At 41.2% G+C, this 21,675-nt stretch overlaps 1 protein-coding gene across 13 annotated transcripts in view; it reads left to right on the top strand.

Moving 5' to 3' along the window:
• The window catches only part of Ctl2 (Choline transporter-like 2), a 91,830-nt gene that overhangs the window by 22,117 nt on the left and 48,038 nt on the right, over positions 1–21,675 (top strand). For 9 of the 13 annotated variants that reach the window (XM_053800221.2, XM_053800226.2, XM_070105214.1 and 6 more), the window contains exons 2-4: positions 6,492–6,676; positions 19,666–19,788; positions 20,403–20,563. In XM_053800221.2, the coding sequence (XP_053656196.1) occupies positions 6,649–6,676; positions 19,666–19,788; positions 20,403–20,563 (312 nt within the window). In that variant the 5' untranslated portion in view covers positions 6,492–6,648. Of the gene's footprint in view, positions 1–6,491; positions 6,677–13,692; positions 14,013–19,665; positions 19,789–20,402; positions 20,564–21,675 lie in introns of those variants that run through there. The other 4 variants (XM_053800228.2, XM_053800232.2, XM_053800230.2 and 1 more) reach the window with 2 other exon arrangements.

Raw genomic sequence — 21,675 nt, 5'->3', positions numbered from 1 at the left:
AGGTTGCGGGGGTCGAGTCCGAGCTCCTGGCCCCGCCTCTTCACTGATCGCTACTAGGTCACTCTCCCCGAGCCGTGAGCTTTATCATACCTCTGCTTAAAGCTATGTATGGATCCTGCCTCCACTACATCGCTTCCCAAACTATTCCACTTACTGACTACTCTGTGGCTGAAGAAATACTTCCTAACATCCCTGTGATTCATCTGTGTGTGTGTGTGTGTGTGTGTGTGTGTGTGTGGAGAGAGAGAGCACTTGTACATACCTTTCAAAGAATTTGTGGACTGCATATCACAGGTGTGGTAACGCCCACCATGTTGGCAGCATACCACATGTAGATATTGTACCTTATTTATCACATAAGAAGTACTACTGTAAATTTATATTACGTGAGAGAGAGAGAGAGGGAGAGGGAGAGGGAGAGAGAGAGAGAGAGAGAGAGAGACAGAGAGAGAGAGAGAGAGAGAGAGAGGGAGAGCGAGAGAGGGAGAGGGAGAGAGAGAGAGAGAGGGAGAGAGAGAGAGAGAGAGAGAGAGGGAGAGGGAGAGGGGGGAGGGAGGGCACAGATGTGCGGCCGGAGTAGTGTGTGCAGGTGATAGCAGCTATGTTAAGAACATAGCATAGTGGAACATTGCAGCAGGTTCAACCGGCCCTTGCCTGGCAAGTCCAACCTGCCCTTGTTAGGCAGGTCCAACCTACTCTTGCTAGGCAGGTCCAACCTGCCCTTGTTAGGCAGGTCCAACCGGCCCTTGTTCAACTCACACGTACTCATCTATAACAGGTGGGCAGATAGATTTTAAACTTCCTCACAAATAGAACACACACAGCAACAGTAAACGGAGCAAAATCAGGGACAGCTCTTAATCCAAGGTATTGGAGGTATCTTTGTGTCCGTGGATCGACTCCAAGTGCCTCTCTTTATCCCCAGGCGCTATGCCGGCCTACGGGTTTAGCGCTTCCCCACGAATAAAACAACTAAAAAATCCTCCATGGCTACTAACCCTATTTAATAATCATGTGAGGCTCTAAACCCGTGTGGGTCAGCGCAAGTACTAGTGGAGTCATCCTGTCCGCTGACCTTGGTATTAAGTTAATGTAATTAGAAGCTATGAATGTAATTGTTAGTTATTATATTGTTAATTGTTATAGGCAACAGTTAACTTTAACACTAAACTGTGACTTTAAATTAGTTTATGATTAATTAAGTTGGTAAATATTATCATTGTGTGTGCGCGCGCGCGTCGTGTTGATGGCCAGCAAACACGGGAGGTTCGACCAACAGTGTGTTATGGTGGTAGTGAGGGGGGGGTAGTTGTGGTTGTTCGGGGGTGGTGGTTGTAATTGTGAATGGTTGTGGTTGTTCGGGGGTGGTGGTTGTCATTGTGAATGGTTGTGGTTGTTCGGGGGTGGTGGTTGTCATTGTGAGTGGTTGTGGTTATTCGGGGATGGCGGTTGTCACTGTGAATGGTTGTGGTTGTTCGGGGGTGGTGGTTGTCATTGTGAGTGGTTGTGGTTATTCGGGGATGGCGGTTGTCACTGTGAATGGTTGTGGTTATTCGGGGGTGGTGGTTGTCATTGTGAGTGGTTGTGGTTATTCGGGGATGGCGGTTGTCACTGTGAATGGTTGTGGTTGTTCGGGGGTGGTGGTTGTCATTGTGAGTGGTTGTGGTTATTCGGGGATGGTGGTTGTCACTGTGAGTGGTTGTGGTTATTCGGGGATGGTGGTTGTCATTGTGAGTGGTTGTGGTTGTTCGGGGATGGTGGTTGTCATTGTGAGTGGTTGTGGTTGTTCGGGGGTGGTGGTTGTCATTGTGAATGGTTGTGGTTGTTTGGGGGTGGTGGTTGTCATTGTGAGTGGTTGTGGTTATTTGGGGATGGTGGTTGTCACTGTGAATGGTTGTGGTTGTTCGGGGGTGGTGGTTGTCATTGTGAATGGTTTTGGTGGTGATGGGGTTGGATTAATTGTGGTGAATATCTGGAGCGTGTTCCGGGGGTCAGCGCCCCTGTGACCCGGTCCGTGACCAGGCTCGCGGTGGATCAGGACCTGTGAACCAGGGTGGTAAAAGCAAAACAATAACAAAACATGTGTTATAATATTAGTCACTGGTAATGGGAAGTAGAATAGTGATGGGTATTGGTAGTGGGATAGTGATGGGTATTGGTAGTGGGATAGTGATGGGTATTGGTAGTGGGATAGTGATGGTTATTGGTAGTGGGATAGTGATGATTATTGGTAGTGGGATAGTGATGGGTATTGGTAGTGGGATAGTGATGGTTATTGGTAGTGGGATAGTGATGGTTATTGGTAGTGGGATAGTGATGGGTATTGTTAGTGGGATAGTGATGGTTATTGGTAGTGGGATAGTGATGGTTATTGTTAGTGGGATAGTGATGGTTATTGGTAGTGGGATAGTGATGGTTATTGTTAGTGGGATAGTGATGGTTATTGGTAGTGGGATAGTGATGGTTATTGGTAGTGGGATAGTGATGGTTATTGGTAGTGGGATAGTGATGGTTATTGGTAGTGGGATAGTGATGGTTATTGGTAGTGGGATAGTGATGGTTATTGGTAGTGGGATAGTGATGGTTATTGGTAGTGGGATAGTGATGGGTATTGGTAGTGGGATAGTAATGGGTATTGGTAGTGGGATAGTAATGGGTATTGGTAGTGGGATAGTGGTAGTCATTGGTAGTGGAATAATGGTAGTCATTGGTAGTGGAATAATGGTAGTCATTGGTAGTGGAATAGTGGTAGTCATTGGTAGTGGGATACTGGTAGTCATTGGTAGGAGAATAGTGGTAGTCATTGGTAGTGGAATAGTGGTAGTCATTGGTAGGAGAATAGTGGTAGTCATTGGTAGTGGGATAGTGGTAGTCATTGGTAATAGAATAGTGGTAGTCATTGATAGTGGAATAATGGTAGTCATTGGTAGTAGAATAGTGGCAGTCATTGGTAGTGGAATAATGGTAGTCATTGGTAGTGGGATAGTGGTAATCATTGGTAGTGAGATAGTGATGGTTATTGGTAGTGGGACAGTGGTAGTCATTGGTAGGAGAATAGTGGTAGTGGAATAGTGGTAGTCATTGGTAGTGGGATAGTGGTAGTCATTGGTAGTGGGATAGTGGTAGTCATTGGTAGTGGGATAGTGGTAGTCATTGGTAGTGGGATAGTGGTAGTCATTGGTAGTGGGATAGTGGTAATCATTGGTAGTGGGATAGTGGTAGTCATTGGTAGTGGGATAGTGGTAGTCATTGGTAGTGGGATAGTGGTAGTCATTGGTAGTGGGATAGTGGTAGTCATTGGTAGTGGGATAGTGGTAGTCATTGGTAGTGGGATAGTGGTAGTCATTGGTAGTGGGATAGTGGTAGTCATTGGTAGTGAAATAGTGGTGGGCGCTGGTAATGGGAAGTAGGATAGTGGTGGTGGTGGAGGATAGGATGGGAATAAGTAAGTACTGGAGGGGGAGGGACTGATAAGTTATCACACACAGGACTAGTAAGTCACATGTGACCTGGTATGGGACTGACGTCACACTTCACACGCATATCTCATTTCCTATTTCTAGTTACAACATAGTTATGTTCTTGGTATTGTCTTTTTTTCCTAATTCAAGTTCGCCATGGTAGTTGGTTATTAGTGTTGAAGAGGAGTAGGTATAAGGAGAGCTGGATTGGTAAATGGAGGGAGAATGGGTGATAGGGAGGTGGTTTATTATTACTGTATGTAGTTAATGGTTTTTAGTCGAGTGCTGGCCCTTTTGAGTTACTTCCCCTTCCCCATGTTTCTGTGGCTGCTTTTGTTTCCTGTATTCCCTTCTATACCGAGCCTTATATAGAAATATTTTTACATACCTATTTGATTGTCTGAGACTTCATGTTAGCACCTGATCCAAAAATATATTTAACTGGGCCTCGACATTTTGTTTCGTACAGTCGTACTATTGGAAAAATGTGAGCTTGTATTTTTCCTGCCTTTATTTTTTGCAACAGTTAACAATACTTCTATCACCTTTATCTTCATTTTTTTTTCTCGCTTTCCCTTGCTGCCCTAACAGTCCAAAAATCAGTCTGACTTCGGTATTGCGTCTGTTTACAACAGCTTCCTTAACATGTCTTATTCTTGTTTGTCTCCATCTCATTTGCTTTCATTATCTTCAAGATTTCGTTCTCCTCCTGTTCCAACTTACTTTTTTTCGAGTCATCTTCCCTTTAGTAATTATACTTACGTGTACCTGTACCTAAATAAACTTACACCCTAGTCATATCTTCCAGCTTTTTCGTTTTCCCTTTTAGTTGACTCTACCTATTTGTAATTATGTATTTTAAGTTACAGCACCAGAAATGTGTTCATGATGTCCGTTTTCTGTATTAATTTACCGTAATTTTAATTTTAAGTGATTGTGGTAGTTACAATCATCTGCATTATCGCATTCCATTTCCTACCACTTTTTAAGACAACTTGTCTAGTATCCTTTCTCCTCAGTTTACACCTATACACTACTTAAGTCATGGATGTCGCAGTTTTAAAGTGGGTAGTGAAGTACCTCTCGGCATATATATATTCACTGAGATAACACGCAGGCTATCCAGAGAAATAACAACTCCAGTATATGCTGGAGTGAAACCTTTCGAACTCCCTTAGTTGATGAACCCGTGACGATATTCTCGTTGCAATTGCAACTTGTATACCTACTACCAATTCAGTCATGTACCTATATATGTGTTATATCTATGTGACTCTGATGGGCTAGTATTATACCCCTTCAAGAATTTTCTATTATTACACATTTTTTAAATTTCAACAAAGTGGTTGGGCCACTTACCTTTTATATCCTACCTCACTCCCCCCTCCTACCCTTTTCCAATATTTCTATCCTTACCCATCCTTCTTCCTTACCCATCTTACCAAAGACTCTGGTCATAAGAAGTGAAGAAGTCTCCCAGCTCAGGTTGACAATTTCATCACCATGTATGAAGCCCATCCTCCGTGATGGAGTATGACAGGGAAGCATAGCTAGCTTTGTTTCCACTGCGTAGCTGTCATATAGAGTAGTATAGCCACTGTGTAACCACCATATTTTTTGTAATAAAGTACATACCAGTGGTACACATGCCTTGCTGGCTGTTTTGGTATATAAACATCAAATGTAATATGATGGAAACCTAGTCTTTGGAAGACAAAAATCAGAAAATTAAGCACTTTTGACCTGCATCAGAATATATTTCACTTTTTTCTCACTAAGTGGGGTACCTTGATTTTCGTGAAGAGCTCTTGATTTCAAGCATTTAGCCGTTCCAAATCATCATTCTGTTGTGAAGACCTTTACAAGGGAGGATGTGAGTGAGTGGTTCATACCGCTGCTGTTGCATCATGTTCACTGCCTGGTCCATCCGGTTATTACTGATGTCATTTTTAATATTTCATGGTATTGCAGAGAGCAAAGGAAGCCTCATAGCTTTATGGTGGGGGATAAAATGTTAATGTTAATGTGTGTTATGGCGCGTCGCCTGCTCTGCTGATGTGATGGTGATATTATCATCTCAATATGATCTAGATGATGACTAGTAAATTTTTAAAATCTCATAAAAAGAAACTACAGACAGGCAGACGACTTACCACCTGACTGGTACCTGAAATGAAGGCCAAGAGATAAGTAATATTACGAAATAACACGGGAATACAAGTTGAAGTTTGTAACCTCTCGACTTACATGTTCGTTAGTAAGTTTATTCAAGTATACACAAATACAGTTACATAGATTATCATACATAGCAGCATATGTGTAGAGAACCTAGGATAACCCAAAAAAGTCAACGTGACTTATTTCCATTGGGGTCCTTTGGACAAACCAGAAATCCTATTTTTCACACTAATATGACAGTGGTAGTACCTTCTGGGCGGTGAATGTATGTAAGATTTACCTGTCATTTTGCATGTTCATGATATAGAAAGACCAGCAATATTATCATTGCTAGTGGTAGAAACATGTAGCTTCCGATGCTAGCATACAACCTTCTTTCATAGTGCACTAACACAAGACATTGCAATTCTTTGTTCAAAGTTTTAAGTGCATCAGAGTTAAAGTGGCCGTGTGTGTGTGTGTGTGTGTGTGTGTGTGTGTGTGTGTGTGTGTGTGTGTGTGTGTGTGTGTGTGTGTGTGTGTGAGTGAGTGAGTGTACTCACCTAGTTGTGGTTGCAGGGGTCGATTCATAGCTCCTGGCCCCTCCTCTTCACTGATTGATGCTAGGTCCTCCCTCTCCCTGCTCCATGAGCTTTTTCAAACCTAGTCTTAAAACTGTGCATGGTTCCCGCCTCCACTACGTTTGTGTACTCACCTATTTGTGGTTGCAGGGGTCGAAACATAGCTCCTGGCCCCGCCAGAAGCTCAGTCTCGTGTGTGTGTACTCGTATATAATTGCAGGGGTCTGTTCACATCTCTGTGTGCAACAGTACACATTCAACATTAACTTTTATTCAAGATTTGTATTTTCAGCATAAAAATGTATGTGAGTGACTTTACTGAATTAGTGAAGTAACATTAAAAGAGTGATTAATAAAGACTCATATTAATAAAGTGAATTGTTGAAGTTACATTTGAGATTGAACAATAAAAAACAGAGGTGTAGTAGAGGAGGTGGCCAGCAGCCGCCATGGGCCAGGACGACACAAAGGAGTATGGTGAGTGTTTTACTTGATCTCTGTATGTCTTATTCTTCACCACCATTCCTGCCACCACTATAAAACTAGTTCACAACACTACTACCAACTCCCACCCACCAAAGTATCACCATCACAGTACTATCACCACTATCCCCAACCATAACCACCACCCACATCACTACTCGTCAGTCCCTAATATAAGGCTTATAGCAAACTCAGCCAGCTATACATATTTTGATACACTCAGGTACAGAAGTCGGTAATGCATTTTGAGATATACAACTCGATATACCTTGTAACTTTGTTGGTAAAATGGTACCGGAGCAAAAATGTGGCGATGCAGAATGTACTAACGTGTGAAATTGAGATGGTGAGGGAGTGGGAAGTAGAGGAGGAAGTGGGGGGAGGGAGGGAGTGGGAACGAAGGATGGAGAGAGAGGGGTGTGGGAGGGAAGAGGATCACGAGGAGGTTGCTGGGTACCATGGTGGTAAGCGGTCCCAGCTGCTCTCCATGTTGGCAATATGCTCGACCTTGAGTATTAGGTGTGGCAACAACACACACGTGATGAGCAAAGCTGAGTCATAGCTCAATGGTAGAGCGTTTACCTCGCAACCGAAAGGACATGAGTTCGATCATCGAGCGAGACGTATTGGCAAGTCTCCTCCATCCACTTGTCCCTGTACTCCTAGCAGTAAATAGGTACCTAGACGTTAGGCTACTGTTGTAGGTCGCATCTGTAAATACAGCTATTTTTTTTCTTCTCTTTTTTCTTTTTTATATACAAAAGTCTGTTTACATTTCAACACTGAACAAGTACCTCGCAAGAAATAAATCCAGATAAAGTTTCACTTGTGGACTATTATCAACGTCATCTACTGATGATAGTTCTGAACGGACAGAAACTGATGAGTATGAATTATCCCAGCTACGGTGTCGCGACTTCTGTTCTGCTACTCAACACGGGTACTAATATGTCCCCAAAACACTGTAAACACACATTATACTCGTAGACAGATGAGAATAGGTATGATAGGGATAACATAAGCCAGGAGTAGATTAGATTTAGATTTTGCCACCGAAGTGGCTAGTTTATTGTGCACCCCATATCCATCCTGTGGACGGTAGCGCGAGAGCATGTGGATACACAAAAGGCCTAGGAACTAGGCCCCAAAGGGTTAACAGGAATACATATGGATTTATATCTACATATCTATAGTTCACTTATCTGTTACAAGCAAATTTAGGAAATTTGCTTAGTATATTTGGTATCTTATTTTCATTAATAAGATATCTTGACATGTCACATAGGTTATTATACTGTCTGTCTCTGTATTCCTCAATAAGTGGACAATTAAGCACATAGTGTTCAAGAGAGTGACCATATGCCTGATCACATAATTTACATTTAGTTTGATCATCATCTGTCTCCCAAACTGCCAGAAGTACTTGTAACCAAGCCTAAGCCTGGCCACTACAACATCAGTCAGTCTGTTCACATTGCACGTTGCTCCATAAATATACTTATCTACGTTCATGTTATCATAGTGGGTTATAGATCTACTCAGGCTTCTAACTGCATTCCTATAACAATCATCTTCATTATTTACTTCTCTCCTAATATTATTCCTAATGCTAGACACAGTTATACCAAAGTTATATTCTACGTTCTCCTTCTGGATACTCTTCTTGGCTAACATATCAACTTTATCATGAAGGAGTAATCCAATGTGTGATGGGATCCATAGCAATTGTACATTAATTCCTTTGTCCCTAATTTTTGAGTATCTATACCTGGCTTCCCCAATGAGCATGTTGTTGGAGTCATTATATGAGCCAAGAGCCTTCAATGATGACATAGAATCAGTAATGATGATAGAGTCAAGCTCAGTGTCATAGGTTAGCTTTAGCGCCATTAGGATTGCAAACAATTCAGTTTGCAGTGTAGACGCCCAGTTGTTAATTCTTATGCCTAACTCAACAAATTTATTATCGTTCTTAACTAGGGAGGTGGCAACAAGAGCAGATGCAGCCCTGCCAGAAGACTCCTGTTTAGATCCATCAGTGTATATAACTTGTGATAACTTATTACTACCAGCTAGGCGAAAAATTTCTTCTTGAGCAGTTGCTCTAACAAGAGATTTAAGGAAGGGATTACTAGCAATGAGCTTCTTGGGAGGGACTTGTAGGTATGTGATATTAAATGAACACATCTTCCATGGAGGGGTGAAATGCTCTTGTTGCCTACAGTGATACAGTTCATGCAGGTTATAAAACAATGCAATTGCACGTTTTCACAATCCATTTAGATCTGTGTGTATTTACCTCTAGACACTTGGTAAGATTCACTGTGACAGTGTCTGGTTCGTTTCTCAACATTCTAATACCGAGTACAGTGTTAATTTCAACAATCCTATCACTGATACTAGAAATACCAAGCTCCTTCCTCATGTTAAGAACTTTTGTAGATCTGGGACAGCCAAGAATAGTCCTGAGAGCTTCATTTTGCATTAACTCCAAGGGTCGGAGGGAACTTTCTCTAGCTAATATCAACATGGGAGCAGCATAATCAATTAAGGACCTAACATAGGCTATGTACATCATTCTCACGATTCTCACATTAGCACCATAGTTGGGATTGTAGCCAGCAACAGCTTTGAGAGCATTTAGCCTAGCTTTACATTTCTTGTTTAGTTGTGGTATAGTGGATTTGTTAAAGGGTACATCTACACCAAGATATCTGTAAGTTTTAACGTAGCTAATGATTTCACCCTGCAAATAGATGGGTGGGGGATGTCGTTTGCTTGTTAATATCTTTGTTTTAGAGGAAGATATTATGAGGCCTAGTCGATTACAAATTGCTTGAACTTCATTAAGAATGGTATTCATCTTCTTATGCCCTGTTGTATGGATCATGATATCAGCATAGCTTATAGCTATATGTTTAGGTGAGGCAGATAGAGCATTTAGGAGAGCATTAATCAGAATATTAAATAGCATGGGACTAAGAACTCCTCCCTGCGGTGTACTTAAAGACATTTCTTTAGAATCACTTCTGAAGCCTTGGTAAAGGACAGAGGATACTCTATTTGACAGGTATCCTATTATCCAGCAGAGTAAGCTGCCACCAATATTCATTTTGGCTAGTTCATGTAGTATAACGGTTCTGTTTGCAATATCAAATGCAGATTTTAGATCAAGAAAAGTGGTAAAACTAGTAGAGGTGTGTGCAGTGAGAAAGGTGGAAATACAGTCCTGCACACTTTTACCTTTCATGAACCCATAGAGGTAGGGGGAAAGTTGATGTCTGATTCTGTAGTACAATCTGTTAAGCATCATTCTTTCAAAAGTTTTGCAAAGACAACTAGTTAAGGAGATCGGCCTAAATGTATCAGGCTGTTGGGGCTTAGGGATAGGCACAATGAGACTATTGGTCCAGGAAGTAGGAAGAACGCCCTCAATGTAACTGAGATTATACAGTGCCAACAAAGGGTTATCAGGCACGTGCCTTAGAGTTCTGAGAATATCATAGGTTATACCATCCTCTCCAGGAGCAGTTGATCGACCTTTGGTTAATGCATTATCTAATTCATACTCGGTAAAGAGGCAATCACTCTCATCAATATTTTGACTCATAAAATTAATCAGTTTCAACATTTCTTCAGAAGTACTCTCTAAATTTTTTCTAATATGAGATGGAAGGCTTTCATGCCTGGATGTTTTGGACCAGTCATTTATGAGGTCATTTGCTTTTTCAAGAGGAAAGGGATGAGCAACATTGCCAGTCTTTTTCCTGGTTATTTTATTTATACCTTTCCAAGCCAAACTCAAAGGGGTGGACCTATTTAATCCACTAACAAACTGTTCCCATTCCTGTTGCCTAAGTTCTTCCTTTCTATTCCTTGCATTTGTTAGTGCAGCTTGGAACGTTCTGAGCAGGTCTGGGGTTCTACATTCACGGTATGCTTTACCAATCCTCCTAGCTGCATGTGTTAGATTGCGCAGCTGTGGATCATTATAGTATTTACATTGGTTTTTATTGTTATTTATAGTGGAGGGTCTTTGTTTCCTATTCCTGCCCACTTGATCTGTGAGAACACTCTCAATAGTGGTAATTAAATCATCATTAAATTTTTGTGTGCCAGTGGGCTCGTAATTCTTATACCATTGATCCAAGTGGTTAATAAAGTTGTCTCTGTGTTCTGGTTTGAGAATAAGTTTCCTCCTTCTGTATTTAGCTCCTTGATTGCTGGAGATGTGATCAAGATTGACAGTTGTTAGTCTTGGGAAGTGATCAGATAGAAGATCATCAACTATGACAGAGTCATGCATCGTATATGATGTATTAAATCCAAGACACAGATCTAGTATGCCACCATATATGTGAGTAGGCTCAGTAGTGCCCACAATTCGAACATTATCATGCTCATTCAGCAATCTCACTAGTTTAGTTCCATTGGTGTTTGTAATAGACCCACCAATATTCTTATGTCTGGCATTAAAATCTCCAAGAATGATGGTAGGTTCACTATTGATGCGATCTGGTAAAGCATCAGGTCGAAGCTGGTTCGCTGGGGCATAGAGATTAAAAATGTTTATGGAAAAATCGCCTGCATATACTTTGACACCATGATACTGCATGTTAACTTGACTCTGCAAGGAAAGGAGTGAATGCGGCAAGTTCTTTCTGACATATATCACACAACAGTTGGTTGACCTTAGGTTATAAGCTGCATATCCAGGCAAGTTTGGTGGAGGTGCTCCATCTTTCAATCTACATTCCTGCAAACAGATGACATCAATATTCTTGGTTGCACTAATATGATGTAAGTCAGGCAACCGCTTCCTGATGGAAGCAATGTTCCATGAAAAGATTTGTAATGTATCCATTGTAGTGAGTTATTACAATCTCTTGCTCATAAGATGGTAAAACTATTGTGCTTTGACTGCAGTGTGCAGATACTTAAGAGCAAATAGCATAGTTTGTACGTCTTTATCTTCAGAACCTTTATTTTTAAGCATTTTTCGGCATTTTGGCAGCCAGTTATGAGGCAAGTTTTGAAGGCAAGAGTTATGGGCTTCTTTCTCACAAATTACTGGAAGCTGAACGGAGATTGCTGCACTTTTGACATCATCACCATGCTCAAGAGTATCATCCTGATTACATATATTTATTAAACTTGTCAGGATCTGTTCAAGATGCTCAATTTTTTTCTGGAAATTTGTTATAATATGAGGAAGGTCAGGCGAATCCAATGCCTCTCCGGAGGATGGCACTTCTGGGTTAGTGCTTCCTTTAACACCTATCACCTTAACAGGTACCATGGTTACATTAGTGTTCTCTGTTTCATCATTCATTGCAGGTAGGTCCTGTGCATCTGACTCATCTCCAATTTCCAGGGAGGTTACCTGTGTGGTGTCCGTCTGACTGTTGTAGTTGTGTGTATTGGGAGAAATGACAAACTCATCCCCATATTCAGGTGTAGCCATAGGTATCTGTAGTGGCAGACCAGTAGTTCCATATGTGCTAGCAGGGATGGCTAGCTCCTCCACAGCTGGTGTGTGTGATGGCATTCTGGTATCACCAGAATTGTTTGCAGTGAGGTGGGGTTCTTGTACACTTTGCAGAGGTTCAGTCTCAGATCTGGCTGTGGTAGACTGGATGGCCCCATCCTCAGTTACCATTAAAGGACTGTTATCAGGTTTACATCGAAGGTTGTTTGGGTTCTGACTGCAGTCCTTGTGGGAAACTGTAACCCCAACTTCTTTACAGTTAATACACTTAAATTTTTGGCTGTCAGGGCCTACTGTGCATTCTCTAGTGGAATGTTTCCCAGCACACTTGCCACACCAAGAATGTAGTATTCCACAGTCTACTGCAACATGGCCATAGTGCTGGCATTTGTAACACCTACGTTTAGGGGGTAGGTACACTTCGATGTTTAGGAAACGTAAACCATGCACCCAGATATTCTGGGGGAGGGGCACAGGACCTACCCAACTGGCAATAATTTGGTATTTTCCTTTAAGTCTTTTAGGCTTGATGATATGCTCACTTAGAGTCAGATGGGATGGGTCCATGCAGAGAGGGTATCCAAAGAGCCAGGAGTGAAAGGCAATAGTGACCAGTTTTGACAGGCGGTGTAAGCTGAGACTGGACTCCTGGAACCACAAATTGTTGAGTACACACATACAGAGAGACGAGACACACACAGAGGGACTAGGAGCTGTGAATCGACCCCAGCAACCACATAGGTGAGTACACACGTCATAGGGAGTCAGGAAATACTTCACTCTCATGGTGGTTAGGAAGTGACCAATTGAGCGGTAGGACCACGAGGTGAGTTTCAGCACCCGCAGCCACATTTAAATCAGAATAGCTAAAACTTTATACAGCCAAGTGAATGTAGTCCGGTGAGTACAAATAGGTCAATAAAACCAGTTGAATGCAGAGTCAAGGGACCTGGGGGTCAACGCCCCGCGGCCTGGTCCTTGACTGGGTCTCAAGAGATTATTCCACACTAATTCCATTATTATTATTGTGAAAGCTAAACCCATGTGAGGTTATTCAACACAAGGAATTGTAAAGCCTCGAGCCTCCGTACGCTAATCAAGTCAAAGTTCTTTGCTGTTTAGGCTGTTGGTAATTGCAACATAAATCACGTCAGAACTTTCCTGCTAGCCACTTTAAGTTCCTCACGCCAGTGAGAAGGGTCTTGCTGCGAGGAATCTGACTTATCCTCCCCTTCCTTGGATTGAACCTGATTGCCTCTTATTTCCCCAAGGCGCTTTATGACCCCTGTGAATTTAGCATTTCCTCTGTACTTAAATATAATGATTTACAAATCTAAAATAATTTTATTTACTAGAATTACATAGTATTGATTGAGGTTTCGGATGTTACTGTGTATCCTTCATCCCATCCTTAGGGCTAAATACCAGCATCCTCAAAATTGGAGGCGTGCGGGTGTACTAATGGGATTGGTGGCCTTGGTGTGCCCCAACAAGCCTGGCATTAATGCACGTTATAGCCGCTCTCAGTCTCTTTCTGGCTGCCACGCTGAACATTGGTGGTCCCAGCTCAGAGCCTTGACACACGCCACACACTGCCTCCCTCTTAAACTTATTTACTCTTCCCACCTCACCGTTATATTTATTACGCATGAAATATAACCCGTTGCTCTGTTATTTAAACGTTGTGATCCAAGCGGGTAAAAGTTGCGTGTGTGAATTCTGGAGGCAGGCTGTGATACAGGGTTATCCTGTCATCTTGTGAAACAAGATATCAGGTTATCCAATACATTGTTATGCTGTGGTAAAGCTAGTGACGCAGTACAATGGGCCGGAGAACGAAAAGTGAGTATTGTCTGTCTTATTCTGACGTATCTCATTAAGGGGAGGGATTCTGACGTATCATGAAGGGGAGGGATTCTGACGTATCTCATTAAGGGGAGGGATTTTGACGTATCATTAAAGGGGGGATTCTGGCTTATCTCATTAAGGGGAGGGATTCTGACGTATCTCATTAAGGGGAGGGATTCTGACTTATTAAGGGAGGGATTCTGACGTATCTCATTAAGGGAGGGATTTTGACGTATCTCATTAAGGGGAGGGATTTTGACGTATCATTAAGGGGAGGGATTCTGGCTTATCTCATTAAGGGGAGGGATTCTGACGTATCTCATTAAGGAGAGGGATTCTGACGTATCTCATTAAGGGGAGGGATTCTGACGTATCTCATTAAGGGGAGGGATTCTGACGTATCTCATTAAGGGGAGGGATTCTGACGTATCTCATTAAGGGGAGGGATTCTGACGTATCTCATTAAGGGGAGGGATTCTGACGTATCTAATTAAGGGGAGGGAGGTGCCAGGATGATTCTGGTGGGCTTCTAATAACAGGAACTGGAATTACCCTCTTATTTGGATTAAATATTATCTACCATTCCCTAGGTGCTGTATGACCCTACGGGTCTAATGACCTTGAAGCTGCTGTAAGTGCCTGTGTTTATATCAAGTAGATTACAACTGTATTGTACAGCTACCTTGGCTTGTGTGACATTCTAGAAAAAACAAAAACTTGGTGTACCTATCACAAAAATTGGTTTTACTGTTATAATACATCATGAAGGGTGATATTTATTATACTGTCACGTAGTAGGTTGCGGAATTTATTTACTTAGTAAACCTCATCCCTTCCTATAACTTGCCATAGATTTAGACTCCTAAATTATACTTGTCGGTATTGTATATGATCACTGATATAATCAATATGTGGGGCTGTTATATCACGTGTAGTTAAACACTTGTGCAACAGTTTGGTATCTTGATTGTTGAAACGTTTCGCCTACAAAGTAGGCTGTCAGTGTTAGGTAAAAGGACACAAGTGCAACTCATGTGACATTTTATTGTGGCAGCGTTTTTGCTCTCCAGGAACTTTATCAAGCTGTTAGAGGCAGCAGCAGGTGTAGTACCGAAGTAAAGATGTTCCTTCCTTAAGTGAATGTGACCTGACCTGACTAGGTTGGGTGCATTGGCTTAAGCCGGCAAGAGACTTGGACCTGCCTCGCATGGGTCAGTAGGCCTGCTGCAGTGTTTCTTCTTTCTTATGTAACGAGTCCATCAAACCTCGCTACTACACCTGTTCCCTCTGTATTTGACTGAAGAAGCCTACTGTGTAGGCGAAACGTTTCAACAATAAAGATACCCGACTGCTGCACATGTCTTACTCGTCAACTTGTTATTTTATATAATTTTCAACATATATCACATACACACACACATCTGTTCCTGGATATTCCTCTAGATATACCCATCCTTGACGCTGGTGAGGGGCTCTTGATCTAGGGAATTGGATCTATGCTCCAGTTTTCTGAATACCTTCCACATCCCCCCCAGTCACTGTATAACACTACGGGTTTAGCGCTTCCCCCTTGATTATAATAATCGTGTAGGTATCTTCTGGTTGCATGTGGCTGCAGTTCTGAATTAACACAGTGAACAGGTACATGACAGGTAGGGTCATCAGTGATGCCGTACAACGCCCATGGATGTGTCTTTGGAATTATATTCATACAATATCGGTTTAGCACTTAAATTTCGAAATCAATAGACAAATGCAAGCTTTTTATATGCGGACCCAGTCGCTGACCCATGATTGGGGGGTCTTTCTCAAGCCCCCAACCAGTCTCATTTGTCCAGCCTATTTTTTTTTTTAAGCTTCAGTGACTACTTGGCAGAGTATTTAATTAATAAACGTGACGTTTATTTTAATTTCCAAGGATCTGAAGTTTGGACGTATCTACATTAAACTGCATTTGCCATTTTTCAGACGACATAGTTTGTCCAAATATTTCTGTAGTTCAGTGTTATCTTCCTCTGAATTTTGTATATGACCTATTTTTGTGCCTTCCTCGAATCTACTCCGTCAAGATTATTAATGTAGTTTATAAATCATACGAGGCCCAAAACATCCTTGTGGAACGCAACTTGTGACTTATCCTTTCTGATACTCCCCCTATTTATGCAAATTACTTTCTGTTAGTCAGCCATCCCTCGACCTCTGAGAATTAGATATTAGAGATTCTGCGACAACATTAGTGAAGTCAGCTGCCTTTGTCTGGCTGCTCCGGACGTCTCCCAATATCCATTCGAGTTTCTTTGTCTCGTCTGGGTCTCTTTGAGGCACCCCCACATAAGAAGGATTATACCTCATATACAGAGGTTGGATAATCCATGAAAACCAAAAGACACTACAGTTTAATGGTATTCCCGTAATCCGCTTTCTGCTAGATATGAGCAAATCTCGTAACACCTACTACCATTCACTTGCCAATAAATATTTATAATTAAGTGTTAATCAATTGTGGATCGCATCCTGGTGAAGAGAACCATAGAACTCACAAAGCTTGGTTGACTTGGGTTTTCCTGAGTTATTCACCCTCTCTGTAATCATGTACATAAATATTCCTTGGTTATTCACTCCACTGTGGGTAATCATCCATATTGAGTTACTCACTCCACTGTGGGCAACCATCTTCATCTCTTATTGAGTTATTCACTCCACTGTGGATAATCATCCACATCTCTTAATGAGTTACTCACTCCACTGTGGGTAATCATCCACATCTCTTATTGAGTTATTCACTCCACTGTGGGTAATCATCCACATCTCTTATTGAGTTACTCACTCCACTGTGGGTAACCATCTTCCTCTCTTATTGAGTTATTCACTCCACTGTGGGTAATCATCCACATCTCTTATTGAGTTACTCACTCCACTGTGGGTAACCATCTTCATCTCTTATTGAGTTATTCGCTCCACTGTGGATAATCATCCACATCTCTTAATGAGTTACTCACTCCACTGTGGGTAATCATCCACATCTCTTAATGAGTTACTCACTCCACTGTGGGTAATCATCCACATCTCTTACTGAGTTATTCACTCCACTGTGGGTAATCATATACATAAATTCTTTTTCTTCTACTGCAGTTACCCTGGGAAAGATGTGACGCACTTCCTTTCATGATAACAAGTTAATGCAGAATATTATTATTATTATTATTATTTATTGTATTTCATTATTAAAATAATTTTCATGGGAAAGCGCTAAACCCACAGGGGTCATTAAGCTCCTGGAGGGAGGTGATCGGATTTGATGCAGAGAAAAGAGGAGAGTAACCACAGTTCCATGGACAAAAGAACCCTTCACCATCATCAGGGCTCCCTCTCCTCTCTTGTCTTGTCTCCTCTCCTTTCTTCTCTCCTCCTCCCCTCTCTCATATCTCCTCCCCTCTCTTATATCTCCTCCCCTCTCTCGTCTCCTCCCCTCTCTCATATCTCCTCCCCTCTCTCATATCTCCTCCCCTCTCTCATATCTCCTCCCCTCTCTCATATCTCCTCCCCTCTCTCATATCTCCTCCCCTCTCTCATATCTCCTCCCCTCTCCTCCCTTGAGGAGGTGATGCCTTTAAAAGTATCCTGGTGTTGGTTTCTTTCCGGAGAGGAAGAGTGCAAAGTCTGTTCATTCATTGGCCTCTTGAAGGGCAGGTTGTGTTTCTTAACATTCCTTCAAGTGTATGTTGTGTTTCTTAACATTCCTTCAAGTGGATGTTGTGTTTCTTAACATTCCTTCAAGTGTATGTTGTGTTTCTTAACATTCCTTCAAGTGTATGTTGTGTTTCTTAACATTCCTTCAAGTGAATGTTGTGTTTCTTAACATTCCTTCAAGTGTATGTTGTTTCTTAACATTCCTTCAAGTGGATGTTGTGTTTCTTAACATTCCTTCAAGTGTATGTTGTGTTTCTTAACATTCCTTCAAGTGTATGTTGTGTTTCTTAACATTCCTTCAAGTGAATGTTGTGTTTCTTAACATTCCTTCAAGTGTATGTTGTGTTTCTTAACATTCCTTCAAGTGAATGTTGTTTCTTAACATTCCTTCAAATGGATGTTGTGTTTCTTAACATTCCTTCAAGTGAATGTTGTGTTTCTTAACATTCCTTGAAGTGGAGGCTGTGTTTAACATTCCTTCAAGTGAATGTTGTGTTTCTTAACATTCCTTCAAGTGGATGTTGTGTTTCTTACATTCCTTCAAGTGAATGTTGTGTTTCTTAACATTCCTTCAAGTGAATGTTGTGTTTCTTAACATTCCTTCAAGTGAATGTTGTGTTTCTTAACATTCCTTGAAGTGGAGGCTGTGTTTCTTAACATTCCTTGAAGTGGAGGCTGTGTTTCTTAACATTCCTTGAAGTGGAGACTGTGTTTCGTAACATTCCTTGAAGTGGAGACTGTGTTTCGTAACATTCCTTGAAGTGGAGACTGTTTCTTAACATTCCTTGAAGTGGAGGCTGTGTTTCTTAACATTCCTTGAAGTGGAGGCTGTGTTTCTTAACATTCCTTGAAGTGGAGGCTGTGTTTCTTAACATTCCTTGAAGTGGAGGCTGTGTTTCTTAACATTCCTTGAAGTGGAGACTGTGTTTCGTAACATTCCTTGAAGTGGAGACTGTTTCTTAACATTCCTTGAAGTGGAGGCTGTGTTTCTTAACATTCCTTGAAGTGGAGGCTGTGTTTCTTAACATTCCTTGAAGTGGAGGCTGTGTTTCTTAACATTCCTTGAAGTGGAGGCTGTGTTTCTTAACATTCCTTGAAGTGGAGACTGTGTTTCGTAACATTCCTTGAAGTGGAGACTGTTTCTTAACATTCCTTGAAGTGGAGACTGTGTTTCTTAACATTCTTTTAAGTGGAGACTGTTTCTTAACATTCTTTGAAGTGGAGGCTGTGTTTCTTAACATTCCTTGAAGTGGAGACTGCGTTTCTTAACATTCCTTGAAGTGGAGACTGTGTTTCTTAACATTCCTTGATTCCTTGAAGTGGAGGTATGCAGATCAAGGAACCTTCCTGGAGGTGAAATAATGTGGAGACAAACTGCAAAAACTTGTAGCAGTCAGAATGTGGTGTTGGGAGGCCAGGCTCTTTAAAGGGGTTGCCTTGATGAAGGTGAAGGTGCGCTTAATGTAAGTAATTTAAGGTTCCCTTTAGCTTCCCCTCTCCTTCCTTGGATCAAACCAGACTTTCTCACATTCCCCAAGTGCTGTAAATTGGTTTATTTAGGCACAGGTACACAGTAGCAGTGTAAATTACCTAGGATAATTTAAAACAGTCAGTGTTTTTTTTCCATTGGGGCCCTTGGAAGTTTAAATATAAATAATAATAATACTCATGTCCCTACTTAACCCTTAAATGGTCCAAACGTATATATACGTTTTTTTAACATCTGAAAATATGTAAAGAAAATGTAGATCTTCTTTTTTGTTTTACATTTGAAAACGTGTAAAAAAACTTTTATGTACATTTTTTTTTTGTTACATTTGAAAATATGTTAAAAAAAGTAGATCTACTTTTGTAGCACTACGAATTTGAACGTTGATCTGTTTGGACCGTTTAAGGGTTAATATTATTATTATTAATAGTAGTAGTATTACTATTGTTATTATTTTTTCTTTCACAGGAGAGTCTATCAAATATGATGCCAGTTTCAAGGGACCTATCAAGAACAGGTCATGTACTGACATTCTGTGTTTGCTGCTGTTTGTGGCATTCCTGGCAGGATGGGGGGTAGTGACAGTCTTTGGTAAGTACATAAACTGATGTAAATTCATCCAGGTTGTGGTGCATATATTGGACTGTGGGTGGCGGGCACTAATAGTTTGATTGATCAGGCCATCAACTAGAAGGCCTGGTCTGGGACTGGGCTGCAGGTTGGTAACCTCTGGAAGTGACTCTAGGTAAACTCCAGGTAAAACTGACAATTTTAATTCTATTCTAGGTTAGGTTTGGTTGGGTAGGGTTACATTAGGTTAGGTTTGGTTGGGTAGAGTTATATTAGGTTAGATTACTTTTGGTTGGGTTACATTAGGTTAGATTACTTTTGGTTGGGTTACATTAGGTTAGATTACTTTTGGTTGGGTTACATTAGGTTGGATTAGGTTAGGTTTAGTTGGGTTACATTACATTAGATGAGGTTGGATTGGGTTACATTATTACCTGGCCTTCTTGGGTTATTAATGTTTGAGCTTAATAATTGTAAAAAATTGCTTTTTCCTCTTTATTGTTCTTCCTTCTTAAGTTAAGCTGGGGTAGGGAACAGAACATATTGAAGGCTTAAGGATACCTTCATTTATCACAAGGCAATAAAATTGACTTAGCCATTGTACTTATGAATTAAATTATTATTCTCATTGACAGCTGCATTGCATGGAGATCCATCACGACTCTTGTACCCGACTGACAGCATGGGTCGAGTGTGTGGCAGAGGAGAACTTCAGAACAAGTCATTCCTCCTGTTTTTTGATCTGACAAGATGTGCCACACCCAAAGTCATTGCAACAGGCTGCCCCACACCACAGGTAGGCTCTTCTTCCATTCTTTTATTTACGAGCAATTTTGTATGTATGTATTTTTAACATGCCAGCCGCCTCCCACAGAGGCAGGGTGACCTGAAAAAGAAACACTTTCACCTTCATTCACTCTATCACTATCTTACCAGAAGCATGCAGATACAACAGTTTAGATGTCCCTCCAAACAGCAAATATCTCAAACCCCTCCTTCAGAGTGCAGGCACTATACAGTGGACCCCCGACTTACGATTAGCTCCCAACTCGAACAATTATGTAAGTGTATTTTTGTAAGTGCTTTTGTAAGTGTATTTTTGGGGGTCTGATACAGACTAATCTAATTTACAATATTCCTTAAGGGAGCAAATTCATTCAGTAACGGCATCCGAACAGCCTTCTAGAACGAATTAATATCGTAAGTCGAGGGTCCACTGTACTTCCCACCTCTAGGACTTAAGTCTGGATAACCAGTTTCCCTGAATTCCTTCACAAAATATTTCCTTGCTCATGCTCCAACAGCTCATCAGGTCCCAAAAACCATTTTGTATGTACTCCTGTAAAAATAAAATCAGTATCTTAAAGCACTGATGTGTTTCTGTATTTAATATATATACAGTAGTTCACCTCAATGAAACAACTTATATAATATTCAATTGGTCATGTTGTATCTGTTGATTAGCTAACTGTCTGCCACTCGCATGTAAATACATTGCAGGTCTGCCTAATTCTGCTAGCTCTTCCATCTCACATGGCAGCTAATCTCTATCTCTGACTGCCTGGCCAAGAAGAATTTTTTAGCTGTATTTCATCTGCTTAGTTTCAGAGCATTTAAAAATGCACCAAATTTTCCTAATACACGCCAACATCTGTTAATTGACTGTTCTGTCTGTCAGAGCACACAGACTCACTTTTGGCTTCTCCTTCAGTGTTCTGACATGCTCATTCTTATGATTTTTTCTCTCTGAGAGTTCTACCTTTAGTGCAGATTCAATATGACTTTTCAACTGAAAGTTATTTATTGCCCCAATAATTACTACCATTTCTCACTTGTACTTTTTTTTTCAACAAACCACCTGTATCCCACAGGCAGGGTGACCCAAGAAGAAAAACAAAAGTTTCTCTT

This window comes from Cherax quadricarinatus, chromosome 97 (genome assembly GCF_038502225.1).
Source record: "Cherax quadricarinatus isolate ZL_2023a chromosome 97, ASM3850222v1, whole genome shotgun sequence".
Lineage (NCBI taxonomy): Eukaryota > Metazoa > Arthropoda > Malacostraca > Decapoda > Parastacidae > Cherax > Cherax quadricarinatus.
Note: the sequence above shows the minus strand (reverse complement) of the source record. Positions and strands in the feature narration are given on the sequence as shown.